This window comes from Penaeus japonicus, unplaced genomic scaffold (genome assembly GCF_977035675.1).
Source record: "Penaeus japonicus unplaced genomic scaffold, GWHDUDI00000001_assembly GWHDUDI00000023, whole genome shotgun sequence".
In the NCBI taxonomy this organism is placed as follows: Eukaryota; Metazoa; Arthropoda; class Malacostraca; order Decapoda; family Penaeidae; genus Penaeus; species Penaeus japonicus.
The window spans coordinates 18230268-18240267 of record NW_028234425.1 but is presented as its reverse complement, the minus strand read 5'-3'; the positions used below and the strand labels follow the sequence as shown (position 1 = coordinate 18240267).

The 10000-nt window shown below is 36.0% G+C and overlaps 1 protein-coding gene across 5 annotated transcripts in view; it reads left to right on the top strand.

Annotated features, from left to right (window-relative positions):
- LOC122260825 (uncharacterized) overlaps positions 1-10000 on the top strand; it is a 45742-nt gene that overhangs the window by 2813 nt on the left and 32929 nt on the right. For all 5 annotated transcript variants that reach the window (XM_086550175.1, XM_043028250.2, XM_086550174.1 and 2 more), the window contains exons 2-10: positions 3687-3786; positions 4414-4515; positions 4785-4943; positions 5767-6009; positions 6265-6418; positions 7620-8035; positions 8852-8986; positions 9196-9403; positions 9667-9767. In XM_086550175.1, the coding sequence (XP_086406301.1) occupies positions 3687-3786; positions 4414-4515; positions 4785-4943; positions 5767-6009; positions 6265-6418; positions 7620-8035; positions 8852-8986; positions 9196-9403; positions 9667-9767 (1618 nt within the window). The remainder of the gene's footprint in view (positions 1-3686; positions 3787-4413; positions 4516-4784; positions 4944-5766; positions 6010-6264; positions 6419-7619; positions 8036-8851; positions 8987-9195; positions 9404-9666; positions 9768-10000) is intronic.

The window sequence follows — 10000 nt, the reverse complement described above, 5'->3', positions numbered from 1 at the left end:
AGCATCTCATTAACAATAAATTGAGATGTGATAGATAAGTTATAAATAGTAAAGTGCAAACTGAATGGAAAAAAAAGAACAATGACTATATAGTATACAATACACTAAGCTATTGCATTCAAACTTTAATTGCATAAAAGAAAGGTAAGATAGAGTTTGGATTGGTGTCTTATTTTACAATAGGTTGCAGGGTGGTCTACAAGCTCTATCTTGCCTTAGTATTCGTGATGGAGGATTGCTGGACGTTGCTTGAAGATTACAGCCATGAAGGCTACCATTTTCACTTCAGTAACTACTGACGTATATATGATAAGGAACTGTAGGCTTACCTCTCATGAAGAATGTTTTGTGACAGCTAGTATTATTATTTGTACTACATGACCATCTCTTAGTATTTTTGTGTCTCTCTACAGATCTTCAAAATTTTCTTTTCATTTAGTTATGTAGGCTGTATGTTAGTTTTATTGGTAATTACAAGCCATAATCTCAAATTTCAGTGCTTACAGATTCACCAAAAGGCTTCTAAAAAAGTAACAAATCTTAGTAGAATAGGTACAACAATAAGGAATATGAAAACATGTTCATGCCATATAGTATTCCTATCAATTCTATGGAAAATATATGCTTTGATGATGCTAACAAGTTTTATATTGAATCTCTGATAATTTATTGTCAAATGTAGGACCAGACTAAGCTTTACCTTGCCAGAATATGCAGCAGAGAAATAGTTATCTTTACCAGTATAGCACCCCTGTAAAGAGGGATTTAGAGAGTAGAGCCCTCAGAAAATCACACAAGAGTCATTATTTGGGTGATTTATCATTGTTATTTTCCTGGTGTGTTACATATCATCCTCAGCTTTTGGAGCCAATTTTGATACTATGGTTATCATTTGCAGACCAAAACTACTATATCTCAACCAGTTGTTCTCAATCTTTTTGCTACCAAGCTATCTTGTAATTGTTGGTCTGTCTCTCCAATCAAAACCAATCAAAAAAAAAAAAAAAAATAGTCAGGAGTTTGAGAAGAAATATGATAAAATGAGTAGATATTAATCAAAATACTGGCGCATTACCATATACCAGAAAAGTGGTACAGATGGATTCGTCTCACCCTCTACTATTCACATATAGTGGATATAATCTGCGATTCCCCCCTTACACCCCACTATCTAGACTTTGAAAGTAGGGGAGTGCATGAAGGTGATCACGAAATTGTGGGATAATATATGAATAAATTGCATGGATATATATACTACAAATGTATCTTAGCTCCATAATACATAAAAATATAAAAGATGTGGTTTCTTTACGATTTACCAACATGGGTGGCATACCGTGTGTACAGCAACCACAGTTGCCTCCACGCCCATGACATGACTTGAAGCTATTTTTGGTGGGAATTTTTAGTCTATGAAATCCTAACCCAACAACCTACCTAACCTTACTTAGTTTTGAGGTTAACCCTAGCCAAGGGGGCGGGGGGTGACTCCCTTGACGGTCCTATATCAAAGCACCATGTACATTGTTACTATGAAGAAAATATTTAGCCAAACTTGGTAATTCTTCCATAAGTTGCTAATAATAATGCTACACTATGTGTACAGTATATATTCCTCCTTAATGGAGTCTAAACGATTAAACTATAGGTGTTCCTTATCTGAACATGGTCATAGCCATACCAGTCCCAGCTATAAATCTGACATGACAAAATGCAAAAAAAGGGAGGAGATTTTCAGTACTCTAATCTATAAATGAGCTGGAGTTGAAAGGAAAAAAAGCATTGTGGGACGAAGCACGAGTATCCCACATTCCACCAGCCCTGCGTCAATTATGTTGGCCCATCCACAAGGGGCTAGGGCAGTACCATACTTTATCAAAAAGTTATTACTATAAAAGAATTAATTAAAATCATAAAAATTTAGATGGATAGAGAAGTGGATTTTAATATGCAGAGGAATATAAAGATATTTAGATACAAATGTAGATTTGCAAGGATATTGCTCTTCAAAAAATAAATTATTCTGACAAGAAATTGCAGTAGTATGAAGTTATGGTAAGATTGGTTTAATTTCCTTCTTTTGAATACACTTGAGCTCAGATGTTATGTCTTGGAATATTCATGAGCTATAGGCAGATGGTGGATTTGAAATATGTCGTATCATTACTCAGACAACTTTACGTCAGATTGCCTGAATCGGTGACTTTTGTGGAAAGCAAGTCATTGCCTTGTATAGAAATCATACACTTATTAATTCTATGGTTGAATGTTACCCAACTTATATACCAGAAATAACTATTAACATGATAATTTTTTGACATGTTTCACTGTACAGATAGGTCTTGAAATGGTAACAGAAATGAACAGTAATATTTTATATATACACATTTATATACATATAATATACATATGCATAAACATATGCATATACATATACATATGCATATACATATGCTTATGCATATACATATACATATACATATGCATATGCATATACATATATATATATACATATACATATACATATGCATATGCATATGCATATGCATATATATATACATATACATATACATATACATATACATATATACATATACATATATATATACATGTACATATACATATATATATATATATATATATATATACATATACATATACATATACATATACATATACATATACATATACATATACATATACATATACATATACATATACATGTACATGTACATGTACATGTACATGTACATATACATATACATATATATATACATATACAAATACATATACATATACATACATATACATATACATATACATATACATATACATATGGATACACAAAGCTATCCTTCCCCTGTTGCATTTAGGTTCTGAATTTTCAGGTATTATCAGGGCAAATTTTGGTCTTTGGAATTTCAAGAGCTTGATTTTACACACCTGAAAATACATATTTTGTTATCATATATGAAATATAAATAGTACAGTGGAGGAGCATCAAAATTGAAAAAGCTATCACAGCTACCCCATGCATATAAATGAAAATGGGAATTGATTACTACAAATAAAACATATATGAATGAAGAACATGTTTTTCATAGAAAACAAATGAAATATTAAGTTAGATATCACTGTTGCCCCTCACAGTGAATGAAGATGAGAATGAATTACTGGAAATAATACATCTATGAACTAGAAAAAAACAAGTTCTTCATAGAAAACAATGAACTATTGATTTAGATGTATAGATACTAAAGTGACAAAAGTGTACCTTGAGGCAATGCGTGGGAAGGGTGAATGGGGAAGAAAAAAGGATGGAGGAGGTTTTCCTATGTGAACTGTGCAATACAGAACTAGAATTACTCACTACGTTTCATTAATAAGAAGAAGGTGGAAGGGAACGACATTATGATTGGTTGAGGGAAAAGAGGGTCTATGAGGGGCAAGGACATATAGGAATGATATAGATTATGTGGCTGGAGCCAACATGCCAGACAGTACCTGAAATATTAGTAAACACTCCACATGTCTCATTGATAATGAAAACAGCAAGAAAAAAAAAGCTGGCCATTTTTTGACAGCATATACATAATTGTGGTAGAAAGGACTGAATGCACAGATTATGATAAATAGGATGAGAGATTGATAATAAGATTCTAATTTACCATGTTTTACTATTGCAGGGCAGACGAAGGGGCAGCTGTTGAAGCACCTCCAAAGAGTCCAAAAGAGCAACAATGGAAGGGCTTAGAGCACACTTCTTCCATTGGGAGTATGACCATTGTAAGTTATTATGAAACCAACCCAAGGTGTGAAGATGTCAGAGAAAGCCATGTACTCTTGTACTGGTATATGCATATTACAACAGACATTTAATTAAACTTTAGTAAACTACATTATCATAGGAGATACATCCTTAAGAGGCCTTGCCAGGTACTGAGAAAAGATTGTCTTGCACACTGTCATTGTTAAAAGTGCTAGATGCATCCCCATGCTGTTTACATTTTGGTACTGGATTTCCTTTCTTTTCAGGTGATGTTCAGTTGGGATTATGTCCAGATAATAGTAATAGAAAGCAAATAGTAACATTTTTGTATTTACAGGCCAATTACATATTTTGAAGAATATCTAATCAGTGAGATAGGAATCATTATTTTTGAAGTCTATAACATTACTTACCAGCGAACAGACAATTATCAGATGGTCAGCAAATGTTTTAGTGTATGGCATTTTAATCTATATTGCCCTTGCACATTTCAGTTTATGGAGCAAAATGTATATTTTTGTGTAATATGTAAATAAAGTTATTTTCCCATGAGGTTAAAGAAATTGATAGTGATTGGTAGAGATATACATATATTAGATAAGAGTAAGAAAGTGCAATTATATGCAAATTGGAATTCTCCACAGGGTCAGGAACTTGCGGAAAAAAAGATAAATCAATCAAGTTCCACGTCAACCTTGATGCAGCCACCGTCCCAACCATTTCTCCACCCACTCAAGGCTTTCCAGGTGGGTGCATGTTTCTATGAATAGTTATGTATATTAACTGTCAAATTGATTTATTCAGACACTTAACAATTCTGTTTTATTAGGGTAGAGAGTAACCTGAAAAATTGTAATCACAGAAGCTGAAATAGTATAAAGAGCTTTGAAGTACAGGTTCTTGGAACTTATATTCCAGTTTTTTTTTCAGATTGGTTGATTGTGATATTTAATCACCTGAATATTTCTTTTCATAATTTACTGCTTAATCTATTTTGCGTATTTGTCTTTTTCAGTCTTCAAAAGATCTGAGGAGTGGAGAGCAGGCCAAAATAGAGATTTCTCCTGGAGGTCTTGAGAAAGAAGAAAGAATTAGTCTGAGTGGTCTTAGTGCAGGCAAACGTGATGTTGAGGAGTCGAGCAGTGCATGCAGTGGGTCTCTCTTAGGAAATTTGGTGAGTAGATATAGATTAGATTTGTTTCCAGCCTACAGTTCTGTGAGTCTGGAGAAATAAAACCAAGGGAATTTGAAGTGTCAGTACATACAAATAATTCTCTTCCTTTGACCTATAAGGAAGGAAGGAGTCTTATGTAAAATACAGAGAATAAGATTTTATTTCTGTGAATAGCCATTATTGCTAGATGATCTATTATTAACCCACTCACGACGGGGGCATATCAGCCTTGTATGTCACAATGCCGGGGCTATCGAAGGCTTAGGCCTAAATCAATTAAATGGCTGGCACCATATTTTGAATGAGCGGTACAGTAGTGTACCACCCGTCCAGAGAGGGTTAAATGATGTAAAGCTATGCTCTTTAACCCATTGCCAACTGGGTAGTTTTGGGTCCAATTGGTCTAGATGCCATACAAAAACCATGAGAAAATATATTGTCCACTGGATGTGATATCTTGTCACCGGGCATTAACGGGTTAAACTTTTTTGATTGCATCCATCCTCATGGGTGATTTGATAAAAGTGTCCATCCTACCTAGTCACCTGTTTATTTATTTATCTTTAAGTGAGGGAGAAGGAAAGGGTTAAAGTTTGAAAAATCTGAGATGAAAGCTTGTAAGCTGCAATTCTGTCTTGGCAAGTGGGCAACTGTCCACAGATATTGAAAAACATTGATGTAATATGATTTGTTCTCTTTGATTCATTTGCTTTAAGAAATATTATTATAGAAAACAGAAGTATGGTATTGAAGTTCTAACACCTCTTCAATAGACAAAACACTTATATCTCTTTCTTTATTAAATCTTACTCTTGTCATGAAGGGTGATGATGATGATGACGAGGCAGCCCCAAGAGTTCGTTCAGGCGGGAGGAGACGGACTCGCCACCGGGAAGTGAGGAAACAGATGCAGACAGAGGATGATGACCCTCCATTCCTCCCATCCCCAGCTGGGAGCCAGTCCTCATCCCTGGAGGGAATTTATCCCCAAGGGAGAACCTCTCACCCCTTCAGGGTTGTAGAGCATGACACTGCAAGTGTGTACAGCTCAGTATCTTTAGGAAAGGTTTGTACACATTTTACTGAAGCTAGATGTTTACCCTTCTGTTTTAGATAAATATAGCATTGACTATATATTAATTTGCATGTGTATTTCCTTTTTTATTTAAGCTCTTCCCCAGCTACATGAATGGAAGGACACGAGATGCATCACAGTCCCATTTCAAGAAGTAGTATGATATCAAGAGAATCCTAGAAGAATTTATAATCTGTTTCACTCTGAACTGGATCATTAGTCTTGACCATTGCTTCTTTATTTTAGGTTGGGAAGGTCCCATCAGGGATGGATGGCCACACCATACGAGAAAGCCATGTTGGGCCAGAAATTGAGGTACTCTCAGAAGACAAGGTTTTAGAACAGCCTTTAGCAGACCCACCCAAGGATGTGTTATTGCCAGGAAATATGATAAGTCCAGGTATGTCTAAAGATTGAGGTGTGATTTAGATGTGCTTAGTACTTATAAGATGCACCACCTCTTTTGCAAGACTTGAAAAACAAAAACGAAGTAAAGACAAAATTTCATACTTTTCATTATATTAGCACATTATATTATGAAAATAGATTTAATGACTTTTCAGGGTTGAATATCTGTAGAGTATCTAAATTCACAATGGCTAGTTCTAAATCTCTTGGTATTCATTGTAAAAACTAAGAATATTTGCCACAAATTATTCTTATCTCTTCTATGTAAAATTGTTAATTAACCCCCCAGCACGGTGGTGGTAGCCCATGTTACCGGGCATACAAAAACCCAGTACGCCGGCCGGAAGTAATTGATTTAGGCCTTTAAATTAAAATATCCCCGGCGCCCCGGGCATATTTGGACATTCAAGGCTAGAATTCCCCCGTCGGGAATGGGTTAATAATGTAAAACAATATTTATTTGGAAAAAGAATTGTGCCCAATGAAGTATAAATTAAACCCTCCTTGTTTAAACTGAATACTTTGTACAACAACAGTACCCAAGCGTTCATCAGATCTTGCCATACAGGAGCAGTTGCTGGTGCTGCTTTTCTTTCTGTATTTATTTGATTCTTTCTTGCTTTTTTTCTTTTTTCTTCTTTTCTTTTTTTCTTTCTTTTGGTGACGAGATATTTGGTCAAGGCCAGTGCTTGGGGTGAGTGGGTGTACAGCGCTCGCTCGCAGCTAGTGCGCCCGAAAATCCTGAGGCGTTAGGCTTATGTGTTCGAAAACCTCGGCATTCCGACCATTTAGAGTCAGAATCGGTGAATGGTTTAAACACATATACATACTTATTCATGCATCTGTTTATGCAAACAAATTGAATTACAACAAAATAATAACCTGATTAATTAGCAATGAAGTTGTCTCTGTTTAGAAAAGTGAAAAAACAAGTGTAAATACACTATTGAGTACCATGTTAAACTGAGCTACTCCTGTGCAAATGGAAGGTTAGAAAGTTATTATTTTTACTGTTGTTTTTAGATAAATACTGATGTTTTTTAATGTACTAATTGACTTTGTTATGAACAGCCTATTTGAAATTGAATATAAAGAAGAAGAAATCACTACGAATAATATTATAAGAAATGCACAAAACAATCTGCAAAAAAGAAAAGGGCTTGTAAAATAACAACAGTTTATAATCTCAACAGAACCAGACTTGGTAGCGAGCACAAAGAGCAGTTCAGGAAGCGATAAGTCCAATAGCCTTCCTCGTACTGCGCAGGAAACCCCTCCAGCAGGTACTCTGGGTGAGCCGCCCTCACCCCTTCACCTGCCTCATGCTGAACCCCCAAGAGAAGAACAAGCTCCTGAATTACCAACGCCTCCGGCAGTTGTACTTGCTCAGCCCTCTCAGAACGGGGAGCCAGTGCCAGTGGTAGATCCATGTGCAGTTTCCCAGCCTGTCCCTTTGGCACCCATTGTTCCTCAAGATGTGCCCCAGGTCATGTGTCCACCTCCACCTCCTGCTGCTGCTGCTGCTCCTCCTGCTCCTGCTCCTGCTGCCAGCACTGTACCTGTAGCCCCTCCAAGGAGACGACGCAGGAATCGGTTGAACACAGATGATGTTAGTGCTTTTGATGTTTTTTGTGTGTGTATGTTGGTATCTGCAAGCATAAGTATTATGAAAAAAATATCTATTTATTTAATTTCATCAGAAGAAAGATGCCAAACCAATGCTAAAATATTTTGTTTACCCTCATTGTGTTCCATTCTAAATGGAGGTGGGAAAGGAGTGCCAATTTTTAAAGCTAATGCTATATTGAGAAAACTTGACTTTAAGAGTAAGAGGATATTTATCTTTGTGTTTAATCAAGATAGCTCAGACTGTAAGACTTTAAAGTATACTGTTGATCATATATAAAAAAATGATTTTGAAGGTATTGCACCTTAACCTATTTATGCAGTGGCTTATATTTGTGTAATGCTGCTCCCGCTGGCTAGATAACAAACACACGCATTGACTAAACATGAGATCTCTCCTGGCATGATGCCATGCTGCGCCTCTATGAGCACTTTTCATCCACCCGCTTCAATGGGGTGATGATAGAAGGGTTATGTATTTGTCTATATTATTTATATAAGTGAATAAAAGATGGAAATCTTACGATTATATACATAAGTAATAATGTAAAACATACATTTCAAGGGAGAGATCATGACGTGATAGGACGTCAGCTGGCGGGAGCTAAATATTCCCATGTTGTAATATACTCGGCACAGGTTAAATGATGGAGATTCATTTGTTCAACTGATGTTTAACGTATTTGAAAGACTACTATTCATCCCAAAAAGTTATTTTTTTCAGATTTCATTAGTAAATATATTTTTATTCACATGTTCATTGAGATAAAAATTGAAACAAATTATTTCTCTGTTTTAGGATACTGTAAGTCTGGCAAGTGTATCATCATTACCTTCACCTGCACTCACTCTCACAACTGTTGATGCCATTAGCATTGGTCAGTCTTTAGATCTACGTCAAGCCGTCCGGGGAGATTATTTGGTGAAGCCTCAGGTGAGTAAATATTCTGTGGATGTATTATTTATTGTGTATTTCATATGTGTGTATATATATATGTGTGTGTGTGTGTGTATGTGTCTCTGTGTGTCTGTTTGTCTGTCTGTCTGTCTGTCTATTTGTCTGTATGCGTGTGTGTGTTTATTTGTGTGTGTATGTTTGTTTGTTCAGTATTGGACACAATAAAGATGAAATCATACATTTAGGATTCAGAAAATGCCAAAGCAGTGGGACCAAGTGCAGAAGAGATAGCCAGAATAGAAGCAGAGGACACAACTAGCCAAGCATCCACTCCTGAGGTTTCCAGAGCTCCAAGTCGACTGGCTAACACAGGGCAACAACCAACATCGTCCGAAGGAACGCCAGATACCCCTGGCACCCCAGGGTCCCTTCCGCCTGATACTCCTACATCAGGTAGGAATTTGCATGCAATTAGTTTATAAACACAAAAAAATGATCTGTGATACCCTCTGATTACAAATGATTGTTGATATAGAGAAGTATATTTTTTGGCATTTGATATCACTATAAAGGACAAAGATATCAAATGTCACTTGACTGTATATTCTTATAACATGAATTAATAGGTGAAGAAGAATCACTCATTAGTATTGAGCATTGTGTGCAGTTGTAATTCTTCATTCATTTTGAATGATAATATTGTTCTAATATTGCAGATGCTGCAGCTAGTCCAGCTTCTAGTAGTGATGGACAAAAGAAGCAATTGAATTTGATGGTTCGAACACGCTCAGATTCTGGGAAGGAGCTCTCAGATGCGGTGAGTTGCATGATAGTGTGTGTTCCGGTAGCTCTGAAGTGTAGCTATCTCCATAGATGTCAGTGAGTGGATGGATTAATGCAAAATGTGTGGAGTGAAGAGTGAAGTAAGAGGTTGGACTCTACTCTGTCCTATGCTTCATTTCTACAAGATAGCCTTTTTTCATTGTTGTTATGAGTTAACATTGTGTCCTCCTTTTCTTAAAATAACAATTACAGTTCACAAAATATGGA